Here is a 22,107-nt window from a genome sequence, read left to right as displayed (position 1 = left end):
GAGGAGTTTTTATAATATGAACACACTCAAGTAACTAGCACCCAAATCAAGCGGCTACATGTTAGAAGCTCCCAGAAGGCCCTTCCTGCCACCTTCTACCGGCTTTCCCCTCGGGTAACTACTTTCTTGCCTGGTTTTGTGCACTTGGGTAAATAGAATCCTACAGGATGTATGTAGCCTTTGCATCTGACTGCCTTCGTTCAACACGACGTCTGCTTCCGTGGTTGCAGCTCTCGTCACAGCGTAGGGTTCTCCAGGGGCCATGTACCCCTCCTCTGGCCAGTGGGCATTTTGAGTTTCCAGGTTGCAGCCCCCACAAATAATGCTGGCCAGTGCCAGGCCGAGTCATTAGAGCCTGAGGGAAAGGAGAAATCAGTAATTCTGAGGCTGTCTTTACTTGAAATTTTGATATTTTGTTCATTATGGATTTTCGCATTTTTTTAAATATTGCATTAAAGTATTTTTTAATCTCAATTACTGAGCTTTTTGTTGTGCCTTTAAATCTTGTTCCTAAGGCGAATGCTTCTCTTACTGCAAGCTGGTCCCAGCCCACCCTGGGTGCTGCTAATTTCTTACTTGCCTTTGGTGCATTTATGTCAGGGATACACATTGGGAGTGAAATTTCTGGTCGCCAGCATTCATATGGCCAGTTTTAGTAGATGCTGCCAGGCAGTTTTCCAAAGTGACCGCATCAGTTTACAGTCCTACCCACACCTTGTGAGTGTTTCCGTTGCCCTGTATCCTCATAAATGCTTGATACTTTCTACCCCTTTTTCCCCTTATTTGGCTATTCTGGTTCAGTGTGAGAGGTGTTTCACCGAAATTTTATCTTGTATCTCCCTGATGGTCAATAGTGTTGAGCATTGTTCTGTATTTTCGTTGGCCATTTGAATATCCTCTTTTGTAAACTGCCTGATTGAGTCTTTTGATTGTTCTTTTGTGTGTTTCCTATGGATTTGTAGTGATCGTTTATATCTTCTGAATACAAATCCTTTGTCACTCATTGCGAATATCTTTTTTTCTCTCTCTCTCTCTCTTTTGCTCTGGACTTTATTTTCATTTTTTCAGTATTTTTTTTTCTTGAACAGAAGTTTCTTGTTTTAACATAATCCAATTTGCCAATTTTTTTCTCATGCTTAAGACTTTTGGTATCCTGCTTAAGAAATGTTTACTTTGAGATGCACACCCCTGAGAAGGTGTTCTCTTTTTCTTCTGAAAGCTCGATTGTTTTACTTTTACCCTTAGAACTGCAGTCTGTCTGGGATTAATTATATGGATGGTGTGAAGTAGGGCTCGCGATACGCTTTTCCACACATGGATGTTCAGTTCGCCCAGTGCTATTTACAGCGAATCAGGCGACCATCTTTGTGGGGCTGCTTCTGGGTTCTCTGCTCTGCCCAGTTGGTCACTTTGTCCTTGCATGGGTACTGAGCACGCTTGATTATGAAAGCAATTTTGACAGAGATTACACGGATCCATAGATGGATTTGGGGGCGTCTCTACAATGTTGAGTCTTCCCATCCGTCAACATGACTATAAATAGTATATTCCTAAATGCCATTTACTGTTTTTCTTTGTGTACATAGGGCTTATAGGTGATTTTGTGCAGCAGCTTTATTAAATTCACTACTTTGTTCTAATAATTTTCCTATAAATTACTGGCTTCATCTTAAAACCTTATTGTTAGATACCCTAAAGCAAAGCCCAGCATGTATGTCACTCTTCCAAGGTCAGTGGTTGGGAAGACAGATTTTAGTCAACAATGGAAAGGAGCCCGATGAGAATCAGCATTTGCTGACATAGGGGAGGGGAGGAGCATTTGCACATGGTGGGAAGCATGGATAATGGACTTTCTTGAGGGGCTTAAAGAGAGCCCTCTGCAGGCTGAGTTCTGACACAGGGCTGGAATCCAAATGCTCCTGGCCACTGCGGTTTTATCTCCTCTTCTAAGTGGTGAGGTCATCATGAGGAGCGAGTATGTCACCGTACAGTCAGGATGGCACCAGCCAGTGTCAGTGTGTCTGGACCAGGGACGCCAAGGGGGATGAGGAGGAAGGGTGTTGAGATTAACCGTTTCCTCTCTCTCAACAATGACAGCAAAAGGCTTTCTGGGTTCCCCAGTGGTCAAGTGTGGCTCTTTGTGCCCATCTGGCCCCCCGCTTTTTGTCCTTTCCCCTTGCACCTGTTTTCAGGCCCGGGCCATCTGACCCGTGGGCTGACCGTGGAGTGGCCCACCTGGCCTCAGAATTGTCCTGGGAGGCCCTGGACACATGGCCCCATGACTCAGAGCCTCCATCCAGGCCTGCATGAGCTGTCCTCTGGACGCCCCTCCTGGTCTCCGGTCTCCCCACAATCTGCACAGCAGCATTGACATGATGGAGGTAATCTTGGAGGTCTGGCCCAGGCCCCAGCTCTTAGTCATCGTCAGACGCACGTGGGGCAGCTCTCAGGGTGTTCCCTGGAGCGTCCTTTGGGACGCTGAGCCCCACCTGTGTTGGGGGGCTTCCCCACAATGAGGAGCACACCAAACCTCACTGCGTGTTCCGATGGCAGGCGCTTTCCCTTTGGACAGTTTTGGGTGAAGAGATGAGGAATGCTTGTCCTTCTTGCTGTGCGGAACGGTTTTTTCAGCAGTGAGCTACATGCGAACATCCGTAATTCAAAAACTAACTTGGAAGGAAGGGAAAAGAGCTGGAATGATGTGAATTACCTGAGCTCCCCTCCTCCCTCCCTGTGGGGAGGGAGAGCTTAACGGGGCTGCTGTTTTTAATCAATTGATGAATAATTCACACTTAAAAACAGGAAAGCCGGTTTGGGGGCTCCATCCCAATTCACAGGTTGCCCTCCAGATTTGGTTCACGTGATGCAAGCTGACTTTGCAGGAACATGGATTCCTGGGTGGTGCGTGTCCTCCGCTGGCTTCTCACGTGACAGACTTTTCTAAGGGAGCACTGTGGCTCTGACCACCAGGCTCCTCCGTGGACGGCGTGGAGTGAGCAGGCCTGGGTCTGCCCACGGCTTAGAGTCGTGTAAACACACATGTCCACACAGGTCCACATGTACCAGAACCCCAGGCCACAGCCACATTCCCACCTTCCCGCCCCCCTTCCTTACTCACAGACACACCTCTGAAACAGCCTCACCTTCCCCCGTGGGACAGGGAGGATAGGGATGGGAGGCAGAGATTTATAACTTGGGATTCTTCTTGTTTGGGGCTCAGGGACAGCAGAACTGTGTGTTAGGTGAAAGTGATTTTGTCAGAGTGAAAAACCCAGCCATCCTGCTGCTGCCCGGCTTCTCGGTTCCCAGACCTTCCCTCAGCCTGAGCCGTTCCTGTGCTTTACCCGGTCCCTGTCACTGCGGGTAAAGGCGTCCCCCCCCCGCTGGGCCAGTAAGGACAGACCACCTCCATGCCCCCACTGCTGGCTGTCCAGCTTGTCCCTGCACCCCCATCACTCTGACTCTGACCCCAGTGCATTGTCCAGCAGCCCTGCCGCCTGCTGGCCCCTCCCTCCACTGACCTCAGGGCTCCTGCGTACATCGCAACTCTGGGTGACTCGGTGCCCGTTCCCTCCGCCTGTGCCCACATACAGGCAGGACTCAGAACCCCTGTGTCCCCACTGAGGTCACCACACACAGTTCCTTCCCATGCCACTCTGCTCGACCGTGTCCTCCCCTCCTGTCTCACTGAGAAATAGAAGTGATGGAGAGACCCCTGTGAGCCCTGCCATGTGTGCCCACGTCCCTGCATCCAGGCCCGTCTGCCTCCCCGTCTCCCGCCCGCAGAGAGCCCTCCCCAGCTCGTGGTGGAGCAGCCGCCCTGCCCGCCCCCACTGCTTCACCCACGTACAGACGCGCCTCACCCTCCCACCGTTAAACTGGAGTTCCTGACCAGGTGGCCCCTGTCCCCTCCAGCCCACTCCATTTCTGTCCTTCCCCCTCACAGAACCGTCTACACTGGACTCTCCAGATTATCTTCCCTTCCCAGTGCACTCCACTGTGCCCGAGGCTGCACCTCCACACTGCTCAGCCAGTCACCGCAGAACCAGGCAGAACCAGGCTCTGTCCGCCTGCCCGCCACCCCATGTTCCTTCCGCACTTAACCGCCCTTGGCATCTGGGCTCAGCCTGGGCCCCCTGCTCCTCCTCGCTTCTCTCAGAATTTGCGCCTCCCGTGCAGACCTCTCTCCTGCCCTGTGAGCTCAGCCCCGTGCCCACAGGGTGTCCAGTAGGCATCTCGAACTCAACATGCCCAGGGCAGAATTCCCCACATTCTCCCCCAAACACTCTTCTCTCAGCTCCTTTCGCACCTCAGCCCAGGGACCCCCTTCCTGGGGCTCTGGCCAAGAGTTATCTGGGATCTCAACAGTGTCGTCCTGCCCCTGTGTGGTCTGCTCACACACGCCCCCTGCTCTGCCCTTGTCACCCTCGCCAGCTCCCCTGCTGCGGTCCTGCCCTGACCTCCCTCGCCTGGACCGTTGCGGACTTGGGCAGGCGCAGGGGCTGCGTTGATGGGGCGGGTGGGTGCGTCAGGACAGAGCTGATAAGGAACGGGGGTCCCTAACTAATGCTCCCCGCCTGTCCCACAGCACAGCCCCTTCTTTGCTGAGCAGCTGACTGCATTCCAGGTGTGGCTCACAATGGGCGTGGAGAACAGGAACCCACCCGAGCAACTTCCCATTGTTCTGCAGGTGAGTTTCTTCAGATCCGCCGATTGGCTGAGCGCGTTGCAGGGAAGGAACCGGAGCCAGGGATGTGTGTGCGGGTGTGCGGATATGTGTGCGTGGCTGTGTTCTCAGCCAGGTGGCTCTCGGGGACATCAGTCAGATCCCTCAGAGGTCACTGAGTCCCACCGCAGACTTATTCTGGGGAGGGCTTTCCTGGGGATGTCAGAGTTCCCGTCCCCATTCTCATTTAAATACTAATTTGGGTTGTAGTCAGCAGCCCTTTCCGGGGGATCCACAGAAGTCTGCAGCGAATGTGCTCAGTGGCATCAGGCCCTTCTGTTTGGAAGGACATGAGCTGCCAGTCCACCCAGGAGGAAAGGGCAGGAGCTGTGAGCATGTCACAGACGGCCCTCGTGCCTCCTCGCCAGGTGCCCGTGGACTGCGGGTCATTGACTGGGTGGCGGGCAGCCTGGACCCAAAGCCCTGCCCTCCCTTCCATGGAGGGCATGTGCCAGACCCTCCAGTGGCCTGTGTCAATGCTCACACAAAGACTGTGCCCCCCTAGTGGTTGGAAGCTCAGTGTTGTGGGTCTCGTTCTGCTAATTTATTTGGCTAGCGGTTCAGATGGGGGAGAATGGCAGAATACCAGAGTGCCTCACAGGTGGGAAGATGAGGAAGTTTTCACAGAACTTTTGTGTCGGTGAAGGTGTATTTGTGGAAAGGGCGTGGTCGACTGCCTCGGAGTCTGCTGCTCAGCAGGCCCTGAAGACCATTTGCAGGCCCCAGAACCAGAGGTTTCACCTGGTTCAGGCCTGTGTGCCGGGACCCTCAGACGGCAGAGGGGGCCGGGGAGGACGGGTGCTGGAAATGTGGTCGACGTGCTGCAGAGACGATCGGGGGCCCGGAGTAGCCACAGGCTGCAGCATTGTGTACAATGATTGAGGTTACGAATAGAGCATAGAGATTGTTAGCTTCCAGATTAGGACGATCCCGAGTTCGCAGGGTGAGCTGTAAACAAGCACATTTTTGAAGCCAAAACAAATAAAAAGAGAGTCAGTAATAAGGATAAAACACAGCTGACCGTGTGGCAGAGCCACCAGCGCTCCCTCCCTCAGCGCGTACTCGCGGTGCTGGGGGTGAACGGGCACATTTCCAGGGACGGCTGGGGCACAGGTGGGACGTGCTGGGCTCCAGCGCCTTCTGGGTCACCAGCATGTTCACCTGTGAGGGTACCACTGACCTTCCGTGATTTCGACAGCATGACCGAGTGACATCCGTCCTTTCCAAAGCGGGGGCCAGATGCCAAGCACATGGAATCAGGTCTTCTGGGTTGGGCAGAGAGGCCTGCTGTACATGGCCTGCTATCCACGTTTCTTTTTAACGTTCCATTTACAATCCACATTCCCTCAGGGAAGGAGAGGCCCTAATAGAGCCAACTTTCTGGTGCCGAAGTGAGGGGCAGCGCTCTGAGAGGACGGAGGGGAGACATTGTGTGTGTGCTCTCTCAGCCGTAAGCAGCAGGCTCTTCATCATCCTGGCAGGCAGTCTCCTGGGCTATGCCCAACCTGGATCAATGCGGGAACCTTTACTTAACAAGAAGGGAAGGACGGAGTGCAGACGAGCACCAGGCCCACAGGGTCGGCCTCTTTCTCATTAGTTCAGTTAACTTCATCCTGCTTTCTCTTAAGGAAGTTTATTTTTGCCAAAGCCTGGACCCCGTTACCCATAAATTATTCTCCAGGGCCTTAGCAAGTCAGAAAGAATTGCTTAAGGAAAGAAGAATTTTAATGCAGACTTTGTGGCTTTTCCAATCCCTGCTGCTTTTCCCACAAGCCAGGGAGAATTTTCTGTGCCTGAAGACTCAGAGGCTTTAGCTGATAACCTGCAGTGTCAAACGAAATGTCTTCTCAGGCCAGCTGATTTGCAGTCCCTCCTGTGAATGTAAGCTTGGAAATAACTTTCCCTGACCAGCCCCGGGGTCTTTTCTTGCCTCTAGAAGAAGGGATAGGAAGGAAGTCTCTCGATCCCCGCAGCACCGCAAGGGCAGGTGCTCACGGTCTCTCAGTGGACATGACATCACTGTCTGCGCCCCCTCGGTTGGCCAGGGCACAAAGAAGCCCCAGACCGGGAGGGAAGGACCGGCATGTTGTAGGAGGGAGAGAAGGGGTTTCGCAGGACAGCATTAGTACCTCCAGACCTCGAGAGTCCATCCGGGCACTTCATCAGGAAGCCTGTTTGCTTTCACTGCCTCCTTTTATTTACAAATAGGATTTTTGGTCTGAAAGCGCAGGGTCATTCTCAGGCGACAGCAGGAAAGCAACTGGGGTGTCATTGTTACACGTATTACAGACATGGGTAGCTCTGGAAGCTAGTCGGCAGGTTCCCGGGCGCCTGGCCCGCAGGGTCCCCCACGGTCCGCCAGGGTTGGAGCTTCAGAGTCTTGTTTTTGTAAGAATTGGCCCCACCAAGAAGCCTCAGCCCGGTGCCCGAGCGCCGTCTGTGCTCGAGGCGCACAAAGTGTAGCGTGGGCGTTCACATGTTACGTGGGTGTTCACGCCGCCACAGACGGGAACATTCCGTTCACCACTTGCCTCTCGTGTCCCCAGATCCCGGCCCATCTCAAACAGGAATAATGGTCATAAAAAGTACAAACAAAAGCCAGTCCTTATTTTAACATAAATCTTAGTTTATGGTAGCCTTCAATTATTTTTAATATAAATGAACAGAAGGAATCAGAAAGACGATGTAACACATGACATTTTCCCCAGGAGTCTTTATTGACCATGTTTTTTTTGTTTTTTAAGATTTTATTTATTTATTTGACAGAGAGAGAGACACAGGGAGAGAGGGAACACAAGCAGGGGGAGTGGGAGAGGGAGAAGCAGGCTTCCCGCGGAGCAGGGAGCCCGATGCGGGGCTCGATCCCAGGACCCTGGGACCATGACCTGGGCCGAAGGCAGACGCTTAACGACTGAGCCACCCAGGCACCCCTGACCATGTTTATTTTTCCATGAAACATGAATCGCCACGACGCAAAGTCCCACCTTGCTGAAGGCCGTCTGGTGCGTGTCAGCAGGTCGCGTCGCCGCCGGCCTTGTGAACGGGGCTCCTGGCTCGCTGGTGGGTTTGCCAGGAAGACGCCGCCGTGGGGCCTCGCCCCCCCAGCGGCCAGCGCACGCACGAGACGGACCATCCCTGTGCACGGCCAGGGTTCTGGGCCTGGGCTGCCCGTCCTTCCACCGCACATCGCTCTAGCGTTTGCCCTAGAAAACAGCCGTATCCGTGCTTAGCAGTTTAAATGACAAAGGGAATCATCTCCTGGGCTCCACCAGCGTTAGCGGCTGCCGCCTTTGATTTCTGACAGACTGCAGCTGCGCTCACAAACCTGGTGCCAGGCCCGGCTCTGCCTGGGTCACCCGGAAACTAGCACCTCGGGCAGCTTTGTTTCCTTTAGAACAAAGACAGTCAGTGAGTGGTTTGCGAAAGGGGAGGCATCCTGAGCTGCATGCCCACGCCGGGAGGTCAGTGTCCAGGGCGCGCCCTCGCAGTGGACAGCATGCGCCAGGTGCTTCCACGGACCTCGTCTCATTCAGCTTTGAAAATGAGCCCAAGTCATAGGTCATCGCCTGCACCTCTCTGGCTGAGGACACGGAAGTCTCCAGAGGTTACGAGCTCTAAGCTGCACCGTCAGGAAATGACAGGACGAAAACCAGGCCTGCGCGGCCCCAATGCCCGCACCTTCCCGCCGACTGCCCTCCTGACCTCCTGACCTCAGGCAGCAGTGGGGCATGCTAGCCACGAGTCCAGTGGGAGAGGGATCGGGCCCCCCATGACCTCCCTGTTCCTAATCAGAAACTCAGCACCCCCAAACACCTGCGCCCGTCTGGAGGCAGAGGTGTGGACGTGGGTCTGGAGCAGGTACTGGCTGAGGGAAGATGGTATTCCAGGGGCCACGGCCAGCAGCCACTTCTCCTGCACTTCCCGGCCCCTGGGCTGCCTGTCCTCTGGACCTGGTGCTGTCAAGACCCCTCCCCGCCTGTCCCTCCGGTTCGTGTTTGCCCCTCATGGGAGCCCTGGCTGCCCCATTTCCTCACCCCCATTCCATTCCACTCAGCTCCGCTCAGCGTCCTCCCCCTGACACCAACATGATCCACACCTGTACCCACAGGTTGTCTTCCCGGGTCCTGCTACCGACCTGCAGGAGCAGGTGACACCACCGGAGCCTTCCCTCCCTCACTGATCCCGCTACCCAGCTTCTCCTCCGCCAGGAGCACCGCCCTGTGATGCCTGGCCTGGCCTCACTGGCCTATCTGCCCATCCCTTCTCTGACCTCACTCCAAACCTTCTCTTCCGGAGTCTCCCTCCCCGACTCACCTTCTCTGTCGGCCATCAGGTTCCATGGGCACGTCCCCGGCCCTCTTGGGTCTCTTCCTCCCCATCGGTCAGGGTCATATCCACCCCGTTCTGCCCCCCATCCAGCCTCCGGCCAGTCCATCCCCCCAGCAACCACATTGGACAGCTCACTGCTGCTCCTCTCAGGAAACCCCCAGCCTAGGACCCATCTTCAGACACCCCAAGCTTTCCCCTCCCCTCTGCCTGCTGCCCAGGAACCCCACACACCGCCTCCCCGCTGGGATCTGGCTGCACCCCAGGTAGAGTGGGGGCTCACATGATTCACAGCCCTGCCCACCGTCACAGAGGATTGTTGCAGTGTGGCTGTCTGTCTGTCTCTGCAGCTGATTAATGGTGGGAGGGGTCTCCCCGCCGTCCCGTCATGCCCCACAAACACACACTGGGTGGCTGGGGCAGCAGCAGACAGAAGAATCCCTTCAGGGGTCTCCGTGGTCTTGAGTGTAAAGACCATGAGGGAGAAGTCAATATAAGTGACCCCATCAGGAATTTTAGACTCTGACATAACAAAGAAAACAAGAGAAAAAGATGTGGCAAAGGTTGCTCTTTATAAAGAACTCTTTCACATCATTAAGGAAAGGCCAAAAATTTAAGCAGGAAAGTCAAGGCACGTGTGGCCAGTCTACTGGAGAAATAGCCACTTAACCCGTGACAGAAGATAATCAACCTCACTTGTAGTCAAGGAAATTCAGATCCAAAGGCTATTTTTACCCATCGTATTGGCGTGGGCTTCTGGTGCCCAGGAGCTCTTAATCTGATATCTAATAAAACCTCCGGGGTTCTGTTCTGTGTTGTCCTTTCTTACAAATTAAGAAATTAAGGTTCAGAGAAGTCAAGTAATTTGCCCAAGGTCACATAACCAGAGCATACACAGCAAGCCCTCGTCCTGTGCCCTGTGGTCAGCAAAGGCCTGGGGAGAGAGCGCCCACCCGCGTCGTTGGAAGTGCAAGCTAGTTCAACTAGGGGATAATTTGGTAATAAAAGTATATAGCTCTGACCCTTGGGTTTGTCCTAGGGAAAAACCATGTAAATGTGCAGAAATATGCCTGTTAGGACATTTATCACAGCACTATTTATAATAGCAAAAACTGGATAAGAATTGAAAAAGCGAGCCGTGGGGAGGTGTGCATCGGGGGGTGATGCAGAATCAAAGCCACGGTGTTTTATTTAGTTTTAAAAAGAGATGAGAAATGCAATGATAGATAACAATAATATAGTTTAAATGCAGTTAAAAAGTATTTGTTCTAATACTTTCAGCAGGGCACGTATTTTAGCTGTTAATGAAAAATTGGAACTGCACAGGAAGGAGCACCTGCCGCAGGTGAATGAAGGCGCGAAGCCAGGGGCAGGTGTGAGCTTGCCCGGCCAGCCCCATGGCATGATGCGTGGCCCTGCAGTGACACCGTCCTGTTCTTCTTCCTCAGGTGCTGCTGAGCCAGGTGCACCGGCTGAGAGCCCTGGACTTGCTCGGACGATTCCTGGACCTGGGCCCCTGGGCGGTGAGCCTGGTACGTGCGTCCTGCACAGAAGTGGGGTGGGGCACGTGGCAAGACTCCCAGATGTAGGCTGAGGACGTGCCTCACAACCCGGAAGGGACCGTCACCGGCCATGGAGGGGGACTGTGTGTGGGGCGGGCCGGGCAGCCCCCGGGGTCCTCAAGAAACACATGCCATGTGGCCTCCGTCCCTGCAGCGTTCCGGGGTTTGCTCTTACTCTACCCTCTTTTCCCATCCGCCATGAGGCTTCACCTCTGCAGGCAGAAAGTGTTGCCCCTGCCTGAGCCAAGAAGCAGGGTCCCCCTGAGCTGGCCGAATGCCAGGCACACACCCATGCACCGACTTTACACTCTGGTGCTCAGCACAGGCTGGAAACTTCTCTGCTGACTCATTCTGCAAAAGAGTGGAAACGGCCATTTAAAACGGAAAACACTGACAGAAATAAGATCAAACAGTGACCTATTTCCAACAACATCATCACAAGAAAAGAGGTATCGATAGGGAACCGACAGATGACAGGAGGTTCGAGAGACTTGCCATCAGCTGCAATATATGGATCTTTTTGGTCATATGTGCAAATAAACATTTGAAAGTTAAAGTTTGAAAAATTAACATTCACGAAACAATTAGAAATTTTACATGAACTGAATACTTTGTTATTAAAAGGTAACTGTTCATTTTTTTAGGTGTAATGGCATGAGGTGGTTCTTTTATAAAAGACCTTATTTTTTAGAGGTAAAGACTGTATTTACACATGAAACGTGTGTGACATGCAGATAGTCCAGGAGGACACATGGGCGGGCACGCCAGCACCCTGCCGTCGGGTTCATGTCACTGAAGCTGAGTGACGAGCATGTGGGAGGGCAGCGTATTATTATAGCTCCATTTGTGTATATTTAAGTTTTTTCATTGTATAATGTCAACTAGAGAGTGAGAATCGATAGTCCACGGTTGAAGGAGAAAAGGAAAAGTCAAGGAATTAGGAAGAATAGTTCACCCACCATTGGACGGTTCACACTCAGGGCACCTGGGCCGCAAATTACTTAGAGTGTCTCGATCACCGGGGAGGGTCTCGTGTGACTCTCGAGCTGCGTGGCCTGCTCATCTGCTTGTGCGAATCAATGTTGCTCAGTCACCGGGGAAGAACTCGCAGTGTATCCTTTATGCTCGAGAAACACGCGCCGTGCAGCCTCCGTCCCTGCAGCGTTCCGGGGTTTGCTCTCTACCCCCTTTTCCCATCCGCCATGGGAAACTTGAAGACAGGGAAACTTATATTAATAACACTTAAGGGAGATTTTTATTATGTGGTACATTTTTTAAAAATGGATATTGGCCCTTTAAAGAGTTAAGCTGATGCTAATTGGAAATTTTGACAGTATAACAGGTACTTGACAGATGAGGTGTTGCAACAGGTATGGGTTGGGCCTTCCAGGAGGACTCATCTGCCCAAACCAGAGACAGGATGCTTGTCCCTCATTAAACATGGCCTTTAACAAGAAAAGGACACAGGCCCCGCCAGTGGCCTCTGGCCTGGGTCACACCGCTCCACCCGTCTGGGAGGGGGACACCTTTGCCATATCTCTGAAATGCCAGCAAATCGGAGATAAGGGCAGAGCATCTGTGCTGAGATGACCGACATAACGGGGCTCTGCCCGGTTGTCCTTGTGAGATGGCCACCTTCTCTCTGACTGCCCTGCCTGAGAGCAGAGAGCCCCCCCAGGATGGTGCACCACCAAAATCTGGGCAGCAGGGACACCCACGGCTGCTCCCCGTCTTAACCAGCAAACTCGCCCATCCAAGGCTCAAGTTCTTCTCTGAAGGTCGATCTCAGGGGCAGATGTGAAGGTTGGAGCCAAGAGGGCAGGAGGGTTGTGGTTTGAATTGTGAGACTCACAGTTAAGGGGTCCTCTGCTTTGCTGCTCAGAGCAAACAAGGCCGTGCGAGGGTGAGGCCACAGGGGGCGGGGTCCCCAGATGGGAAGCCACGGGTTCTTCACGAGATGAACTGTGGCCTCTAGACCAGGCAGGGCTGGAAAAATACTGCAGTGTCTCGGAGAACAGAGATGAGGAGATCCAGAAGAGCCCCCTTTGCTCACATTCCCACACGCGCTGAAGGTAGCGCCACACTGTGTCCCGAGCCTGTGCCCCTCGCCCCCGGAAGCTGGCGCGCTCACACTCTTTTCTCTCCCCCAGGCCTTGTCTGTGGGCATCTTCCCCTACGTGCTGAAACTGCTCCAGAGCTCCGCCAGAGAGCTGCGGCCCCTTCTGGTGTTCATCTGGGCCAAGATCCTTGCCGTGGACAGCGTGAGTAGTCCGCGTCCTCCCCACTGGTGCCCGGTGGTCTCTGCGTGTTAGCCGGCCTGGCCCGGGCAGCGGGTGCAGAGAGCGGGGGCTCGCGGAGGTGCCGAGCACGGCTGTGTCCTCTCTCTGCCCGCGAAGACCCCACATTTCTTGTCCTACCTTCACCCAAGCCTCTGCCTTCGGTGCCCTTGCCTTCCCCCACCCCTTCTCCAGGCACTGCTGATCCCCCCCTCCTTCCAGAACACGGGAGGTGCATCCCTCTGGGGCCCAGTCCTGGTCACCTGAGCTGCACGCTGCCTCCCACCCCACCCCACCCATGTCCCCTCCAGTCCTCCAGCAGGAAATGACCCCGACCACTTCCTTCTTGAAACTTGGCCCTGCCTCGCCTGGACACCCACCGGGCCCTCTGTCTCCAGCCTGTGCTTTTCCCTCCCCTGCCCTGAGCTCAGGGACAGTCTCCTGCAGCTCTGCTGTCAGTAGCCACCCCCTCCCCGTCCTCATGCCTGCGGGGCGGCAGTCACGCCTCTACTCCATCAGGGGCTGGACAGGACCATGCTGAAGGCTGTAGGGGATGCAGAAGGCAGTGGTCTCTGCCCTGGACAGGTCACTTCCAGTGGGGCAAAGCCCCTGCTGTAAGCGGAAAGTCGCCACGCCGCGGGGGGCTGTGCCGTGAGTGTGGGGGACCCGAGCATTCTTAGCACGGGGGGCATTGATGGGTGTAGACGTGGGAGGGGACAGCTTTTGAGAGGGATAGAGGGACAGGGAGGGCAGATGGCCCCACTGGGCTGAGGTGCTGGAGGCACATGCAAGGAGCCCTCAAAGTGGAGGGCGTCCCACTTCCTTTAGCCCACCGAGAGGAGCCATTAAAGATTTGGGAACAGAGACACAGCAAGATCCAAGCTGTGGTTTTTAAGTGTCTGGCCTCAGTCTAGAGGAGATTGTAGGTCAGCTGAGGAGGGGCCCGCTGGGCAGGAGGGGTGGATGTTAAGGAGGTGACTTTTCGGGACGTCCCAGGTGAGGAGGACCCGCGCCTTAGGCCTGGAGGCGGGGAACTCTGGTGCCCGGTGACCTTGCCGGTGAGCCCCCTGGGGGGAATGGAGAACAAAGAGCCACAAAAGGAGAGTGAAGGAGGGTTCCCAACGCTGGAGGTCTGACTCAGAACACAAAGGGGGTTCCAGAGTGAGGGTGTGTGCTGGGTGGGAAACAGAGACCCCAGAAGAGGCCATCACACAGGGCAGTCAGCTTCAGAAAAACCGTGGATGCGGAGATGGGGAGGAAGTGCCAATGGCCAGATGGTCGCTTGCTTAAGGGGTTAAGGGGGTGGGGGGGAGTGGGCGCCTACCCTGTCACCCCTCCTGCCGGTCACCACAGCCTCACCTGGCCGGGCCCCTCCCCGGCCACACCCCATTGGGTGACTGGGTCTGGGCGCGGCCAGGCTGGCCTTCTTGAGCGCTCACCCTCGGTCCTGCATGCTGCTCTCTGCTCACTACACCCTCTGCTGTCCCGCGAACGAGCCCCTGCAGCTCCAGGCTGCCGCGGGACCGGGTCCTCCCTCGCCTGGGTGCTGCGGCCACCCACACAGCCTCCAGGCAGCCGAGCTTTGCCATGAGGCCCAAACCTGGGGTGATGGCTGCACGAGGATGCGAGGGTTGCAGGTGTTCCCAGTGCACGTCTCACAGCACAGGAGCTTCCAGGTGGCCGCGGACCCCAGTCACGCTGAACTCGGTTATTACTGTTCTTACGTATTGATCTCGAGCGGCAGCCTTGTTGAATCTTGTAGTTCTGGCCGTGGACGGTAGGTTCTCTTGGCCTTTCTGCACAGGCAGTCACGCAAACCAGGCCAGTGAGGTGGCTCTGTCCCCGTGTGTCGGGGACATTTCCTGGTCTAGTGGTACCGACCAGAACTCACGCACGCTGTTGATCAGACGCGGTGATCCGCTCATCTTGGATCTGCTTGGTCTCCGTGGTCTTCTCGGTGCTGTGAACGCTCTCCCTCCCTGTCAGTGCCTCCCAGGCTAACCTTGACCTCCATTCAGCCCTGACCCTTCTTGGGCCCAGCGCCCCGCACACGGCTGTGTCCACAGAATGTTCTGTTGCTTGTCAGCTTCACAGTGATGTTCAGAACATTGTATGTTCTGACAAAATGTTTACCTTTCCATGCATTGAACTAACTTCAGATAAATGACCTCTCTGAAAGATTGACCAAAACCCTAGATTTCAGACTTAAGAACTTGAGTCTGAGCCCCGCTGCCCTCGTTTACTTGGGCGAGCTTTCACTTCCCGACGCCAGCCCTCTGTAAATCATTGCCGTCATGTTTCCAGCAGCCGGGGTGGAGATGAGAGCCGTGACCTGGAAAGCTGTCCTGGAAATCTTAGAATAAAAGGAATAAAAGCATAAGTCTCGCATCTGCCCGGCTGGTGTCAGACACGGAAACCTTTTCTTGCTGATCCGAAAGCTTGTTGTTGTGGGTGAGGAGGCTGTGCCTTTTGGTCATTTCTGTTTTGCCCCTCACGTTTCGCTGAAGAGCCAAGCGATGTGAACAGAAGGGCTCTCCCGGGGGGTTACTCGGAAACTTTCTCTCCTTCAATGCTGTGTCTTCTGTACGGAACGCTTGGAAATGGATCAGTGCCGTTACTCGGTTCCTGGGTGCACGGAAGGCCCAGCTCAGACCAAAGCCCATCGAAGGGAATGCCCCCCCCCGAGCCCGCCTCCCCGCCCGTGGGCCACCAGCGCTGCCGGAGCGTGGGTAAGCCACCACGTTCTTGTCCGTACAGGATCTTTAGGACCTGTCAGTTCCCGGAACCAGACTATGTTTAGTTCTAGTCTTAGGAGTATCTGATCCTGCTTCAGTGTTCTGTACGTGAAAAGCCCTTCTGAGCTGCACCTCGCTGCCGTGTTCTCGTGGGACCTACAGTGGTCATCGTACTTGGGTATGAGGAATCCGCTAGGAACCGCCTCCCGGGCCCATCTGCCTCCAGGGGCCTGCTTGTCTCCAGTGCCCGGATGCCAGCAAACCGGCTGCCGCTCCCTCGTTACCCGACTGAACGAACCTCTCAGGGCCACGCGCTTCCTGTTTGCACAGCGCTGAAGGAATTACACGTTTGAGAATGCTTGAGGAGCTGTTCCTGCAGCCAGCTGGAAATGCCCTCGCCTGCAATGTTCTTTTCCATGCCTGCAGGCGCCAGGGACCTTCCAGTGAACTCATTTCATAGCCAGTTTGTTGCACCTATTTATTTAAAGGCAATCATCCCACGGAGAGACGTTTTGACATATTTCCTATTGAGACTGAGGGCCGTTTACCTCCTCCTTCCTTTTCATGATCACTCAGGTAGTTTTCCAGAGACTAAAGTCCCGTATGCTTTTGGGGAGCTGTTCCCCTCCCTCCTTCACATCCGGTCGGAAGTCCTGCTTGGTCACTGCCAGGCTCCGTGGGCTCTCGTGCTGTGTGCAGAGCCCCCTGAGTCGCTGGTGCCGCCCCCACAGGGGTCAGAGCACATGGTGTTTGCGCACAGGGAGCCCATGCTTAGGATCAAAGCCTGCATGGAGCAGACTGAGGTCTGCAGTGCCCCATGTCCTGTGCCCACGCTGGGCCCCACCTCGCCGTCAGGGCACTTCCCCAGGGGTTGAGCATGGGGTGGCCCTCTCAGGTTGGACCCCAGCTGGGGGCGAGTCCGGGGCCCCCTCTTGAGCCACAGGCATGTGTTGAGTACACACTATGTGCCATCCTGAGAGGGGCCCCTGAAGGACTCGGGGAGAGGCAAGACTCACTCTGGCCTTAAAGAAGGCAGGCTGTGTCTGGGAAGAAGGAAGAAGGGTGATTTCAGGAAGGGGAACAGGGTCAGATGGGTCTATTCCATTTGACCGAGGGTGGCGCACATTGTGGGGACAGTGGTGGGACAGAAGGCACGAATTGGGACAAGGAGGGCCCTTCCTGTTGTTCCCCAAGGAATCTGGTCCCAGAAGGGTCTCTTCCCAGATCACGCATGCGCCATGTTACCCTTCACCCGCCGCTACCAACCAGGCGTGTGAAGAAGCAGGAAGACGTGACCCACAACAACGAGAAAAAACCCACCAGAACCCACTCTGAGCCCTCACGGATATTAGAATTAGCCGACAGGGACATGGAAATGGTTGCTGGAAGTCTGCTCCACATAAAATTTCCACTGAGACATGGAAGGCAACAAGGAGCCCGCTGAACCTTCTGCAGAGTGAAGCCACAGCGTAACCTGGAAAACATGCTGGACGGGATCGACGACCCACTAAACATCGCAGAAGAAAGCAATCACAGCTGCCCAAACGCAGCATAGCGAGGACAGAGGATTCTTACCAGACTAAGGGGCATCATTGAGTCGTGGAACCACTGCAAGTGACGTGACCGAAGTGCGTTCACAGCCCCTCCAGGGGCCAGCGGGAAAAAATACTTGAAGAAATGGTGGCTAAGAAATGTCCAAATTTTCCAGTTTGATGAAAACAATATACCCACAGACCCAGGAAGCTCCGTGAACCCCACGCACGAGGAACATGAAGAAAACCACCCCAAGTCATAATCTAATTGCTTAAAAGCAGGATAAATTTATGAACTCAGAAGCAGCTGATAAAGGAGAACAGAGGAGTGAGGAGAAGGAAGACAGCAGGTTACTGGTCGGGAACGACACCAGGAGGGGATGGCGGCTGGCGCCCTAACGTCCCTGAAGAGAAGCCGCCGGCCTGGCCTGCTGTGCCCGGTGAGAGCATCTCTAAGTGGAGGCAGAGTAAGGACGTTAAGGCACGCGACACCGAAGGGACGCACCAGCGGTAATCGCTGGTGGGGTCAGCAACGTGTGGGGTGTCGGCTCCTGAGACTTCATGTGAAGGGCTGCCATGCAGGGGAGGGCGTGAGGAGGAGGGGGTCTGCGCACCACCCGGAGTTAGAGGAGTTGGAATTGTACGGCGTGTTCTGCAGCCACGGTGGAGTGAAACAATCAGATGGGTAACAGGAAAACCTCCAAACACTTGGAGACTAAGCAGCACACTTCTAAATAAGTCATTTAATGATTACATTGTAAAATGAAATTTTAATAAGTAATGTAAGTATAAAATATATAGAATATTTAATATTGAAATATGAGTGTTCTATAAATAAAGTATAGAAGTAGCATAAATATTTATGTAAGATAACATGCATAGTTGTAAATATTTATAAAATACACAAATGGGACTACATCAAGCTAAAAAGCTTCTTCACAGCACAAGAAACAATTCCCTAAAAAGGCAACCTGTGAAATGGAAAAAAATATTTTCAAACCATCTATTTGACAGGGGTTAATATCCAAAATATATAAGGAACTCATACAACTTAATTGCAAAAACCCAAACTATCCAGTTAAAAAATGGGCAGAAGACCTGAATAGACATTTTTCCAAAGAAGAATCCAGACGGCCAACAGGCACGTGAAAGATACCCAACGTCACTCATCACCAGGGACATGCAAATCGAAACCACAGTGAGACACCACCTCACACTGACAAGAGTTAGCGAGTTGGCGAGAACGTGGAGAAAAGGGAACAAGACAAGTACTGTTGGTGAGAGCGTGAACTGGTGCAGCCACCGTGGAAAAGTGTGGAGGTTCCTCAGAAAACTAAGAATGGAACCGCTGATCGGTCCGGCATTCCCGCTGCTGGGCGTTGAACCAGAGGCAATGCAATCCTACCTCGAAGAGAGACCTGCTCCCATGTTCACGGCAGCATCATTCACGGTCGCCAAGCATGGAAACAACCCGAGTGTCCGTCAACAGGTGATGGATAAAGAAAATACATGCACTGGAATATTGCTCAGCCCTAAAGATGAAGAAAATCTTGCCATTTGTTGAACCTGGAGGGCACCGTGCCAAGTGACATAAGCCAGACAGAGGAAGACAAATACCGTCTGACCTTATTCATTTGTGGAATCTAAAACAGTCGAACTGACAGACCAGAGAGCAAGACAGTGGTTTCCAGGGCTGCAAGTGATGGAGACAGGGAGACGCAGGCCGAGGAGTACAGACTTGCAGGTCTCTGTCAGTCTGGGGAGTACTGTAGTAACAGTGCTGTGTTGTGCACTTGAGAGATACTGAGAGTAGACCTTTAGTGTTCTTACCACACCAAAAAACAAAACCAATAGTAACTATCTGAGTTAATGGATGTGTTAATGAACTTGATTGTGGTGATCATTTCACAGCATGTGTGTATATCACACTAGTACATTGAATATACAAAAATTGTACATATTTTTGCTTGTCAATTATAAGTCAAAGCTGGAAAAAATATGCGCTTATAATACAAAATGTAATTTTACTGATATACTTTATTACAATTTATTATGTAAACAATTATATGAAAAAATCAGTGAAATAAAATTCGTTTAATAAATATTTTTCAGAAGGGTCTGAAGGTAAGTAAAAAATACCTTGAACTGAGGGGAACTGAAAACACAGTATATCAGGATTTGTGGGGACAGCTAAGCAGCGTGAGAGGGAAACTTTTACAGTTCTACGTGCATCCATTAGCAAAGAGGGAAGATTTTAAATCATTGGCCTCAGCTTCAACCTTGAGCTGTTAGTAAAAGAAAAGCAGATTAAACCCGAAGGAAGTAGGAGAAAAATAAAAATCACAGTGGAGATCAATGCAAAAGAAAACAGAAAAACAGCAGAGAAAATCTGTTCCACGAAAAGCTGGTTCTTAGAGCAGATCAATAAAATGAACAAACCACCACCCAGATACAGACTTCATTTCCTCTGGTTATACACCCATTCGTGCAATTGCTGGATCAGAGGCCATTCTGCTTCTAACTTTTTGAGGTACCTCCATCCTGTTCCCCAAGTGGCTGCACAGAAAGAGAAACAAACACCACTTCCCAAATCAGGAATGAGAGATGGCATCCCGGAAGGTTCTAGAGGCATTAAGGGAACAGTAAGCGAATATTATGAATGACTCGATGCCAGGACATTCAAGAACGCTGAGGAAATAGACATTCCTTGAATGACAAGAGCTTCTCACTTAGGAACTGAGTCTGAATAGCACTGTATCTGTTGAAGAAATTGAATCTGTAGTTTAAAACTTTCCTACAGAGAAGCTCCAGGTACAGGTGGCTCCACTGGTGGGTTCTAGCACGTCACTGAGGAAATGGCTGGCAGAGAAGCACCGTCCCATGTCGTTGTGTGAGACCAGCAGTGAGCACACTGCCGCCACATCCAGACAGCGTCCCTCCTGAGGACCGACGCAGACATTCCAAACAAAACTTCAGTAAATCAAATTCAGCCACATCTAGAAAGGCTGATAACTCATGACCTAGCGGGATTTATTTCAGGAATATAAGGCAGTTGAACGACTGGAAAAATCACTGTAATTTACTACATTAACAACAGTAACAACAAAAGCCATATTCTCATTCTCAAAGATGCCACAAAGAAAGCATTTGACAAAACCTAAAATCTGTTTCAGACTTTTTAAGAACACTCTCAGCAAACCAGTCACAGAGGGAACTTCCTCAGCATGACGAGCAGCATCTACCGAAACTGCTGGGCCAAAATCACATGTCATGGTACGAGTCTGAACACCATGGTCAGGAGCAGGACTAGGTGCCACCCTCGTCACCTCTCTCTGGCACACATGGAAGCTGCACACAGTACAAGAGAAATAAAGGAAAGAGCATAACTGCCTTTCTTTTCAATCAACACGATTCTCTCTGTAGAAAATCTGATTGATCTATTTAAAAAAAAAAAAAAACCTAGTACCACTAGTGAGTGAGCTTAGTAAGGTTGCAGGTTACAAGGTCAACACACAAAACTATTTTATTTATATTTAATATTAACCATGAAAAGTTGAGATTAAAGTAAAAAAACATTTACAACAGTATCGAAAATATGAAATACTTAGGGATGAATCCCCTCAAAAGAGACGCAAGACTTGTGTACTTAATGCCATGAACCACTGGCAAGAGAAATTACAGGAAATCTGGATCCACGGAGAGATCCCATCATCCTGGGTCCTGACTCTAAAATCCATGAGGAAATGCAAAGGACCTAGAATAGCCAAAACACCTTTCTTTAAAAAGAAAAAAGAACAACAACAAAGTTCAAAGGACCAGTACCACCTGATTTCAAGACTTATCTACGTCTGGGGCGCCTGGGTGGCTCAGTTGGTTAAGCGACTGCCTTCGGCTCAGGTCATGATCCCAGGGTTCTGGGATCGAGTCCCGCATCAGGCTCCCTGCTCAGCGGGGAGTCTGCTTCTCCCTCTGACCCTCTCCTCTCTCATGCTGTTTCTCGCTCGCTCGCTCTCCAATAAATAAATAAATAAAATCTTAAAAAAAAAAAAAAGACTTATCTACGTCTATAGTAGTCAGGACTGAAAGCGGCATCAAACCCGTGGAACCCAATGAGAAGTCAGGAGGTAGACCCACACATGGTCAACTGATTTTCAACAAAGATGCAGACAGCTCAGCTCAATGGAGAACGGAGTGTCTTTTCACCCCACGGTGCTGGGACATTTGGACATCCACATGCAAAAAAGTGAACTGCAGTCTACACCTGGCACCACATTAAAAAGTTAAAACGGGAAAATATTTGCAAATCATCTATCTGATAAAAACTCATAGTGAGATCGTATAGAGAACTCTCAAAACTCAATATGAAAACAAACACACAGACCAAAAACTGGGCAACGGGTTTGAACAGACACTTCGCTAAGGAAGTAGTTTGCTGGCGAAGAAGCACCTGAAAAGATGCCGCACATCGTCCTGCAGCAGCACATGGCCGTTAGAATGTCCAAAATGAGAAGACTGTGTCCCGTGTGGGCGCAGATGCAGAGGAACGCAGGTGTCACGCCCGGCCTGGGAAGCGGTTCTGGTCTCTTGAAAGCATGTGTCTGCTAAAAATTGTACACAGTGTTTACAGCGGCTTTATCTGTAATAGCCAAACGCTGGAAACAGCCCAAGTGACCATCAGCGCGTGAGTAAGCCAACAGTGATCTATGCCCACTGCAAGGAGAAAGAATACACCAGCCCAAGATGGTTATGCTGAATGAAAGAAGCCAGGAAAAGAAGGGTATTATACCATACGACTCCATTTACATAAAATTCTAGGAAGTGCAAACTATGGTCACAGAAAGCAGGTTAGTTGCTGCCTGGGGAGGGGGATTCCCAAGGGGCACAGGAAACTTTTGAGCACAGAGATCCCTTAGTTGATTGTAGGCATGGCTTCACGGGTGTGTATGTATG

At 52.3% G+C, this 22,107-nt stretch overlaps 1 protein-coding gene across 1 annotated transcript in view; it reads left to right on the top strand.

The window, feature by feature from the left end:
- RPTOR (regulatory associated protein of MTOR complex 1) overlaps positions 1–22,107 on the top strand; it is a 316,057-nt gene that overhangs the window by 219,823 nt on the left and 74,127 nt on the right. Inside the window, exons 11-13 of the mRNA XM_035025828.1 lie at positions 4,589–4,690; positions 10,501–10,584; positions 12,765–12,875. Of these exons, the coding sequence (XP_034881719.1) occupies positions 4,589–4,690; positions 10,501–10,584; positions 12,765–12,875 (297 nt within the window). The remainder of the gene's footprint in view (positions 1–4,588; positions 4,691–10,500; positions 10,585–12,764; positions 12,876–22,107) is intronic.

Source organism: Mirounga leonina, unplaced genomic scaffold (assembly GCF_011800145.1).
Source record: "Mirounga leonina isolate KUSES-001 unplaced genomic scaffold, KU_Mleo_1.0 Mir_197, whole genome shotgun sequence".
Lineage (NCBI taxonomy): Eukaryota > Metazoa > Chordata > Mammalia > Carnivora > Phocidae > Mirounga > Mirounga leonina.
The sequence above is the reverse complement of the archived record's forward strand: the minus strand, read 5'-3'. Positions and strand labels throughout refer to the sequence as shown.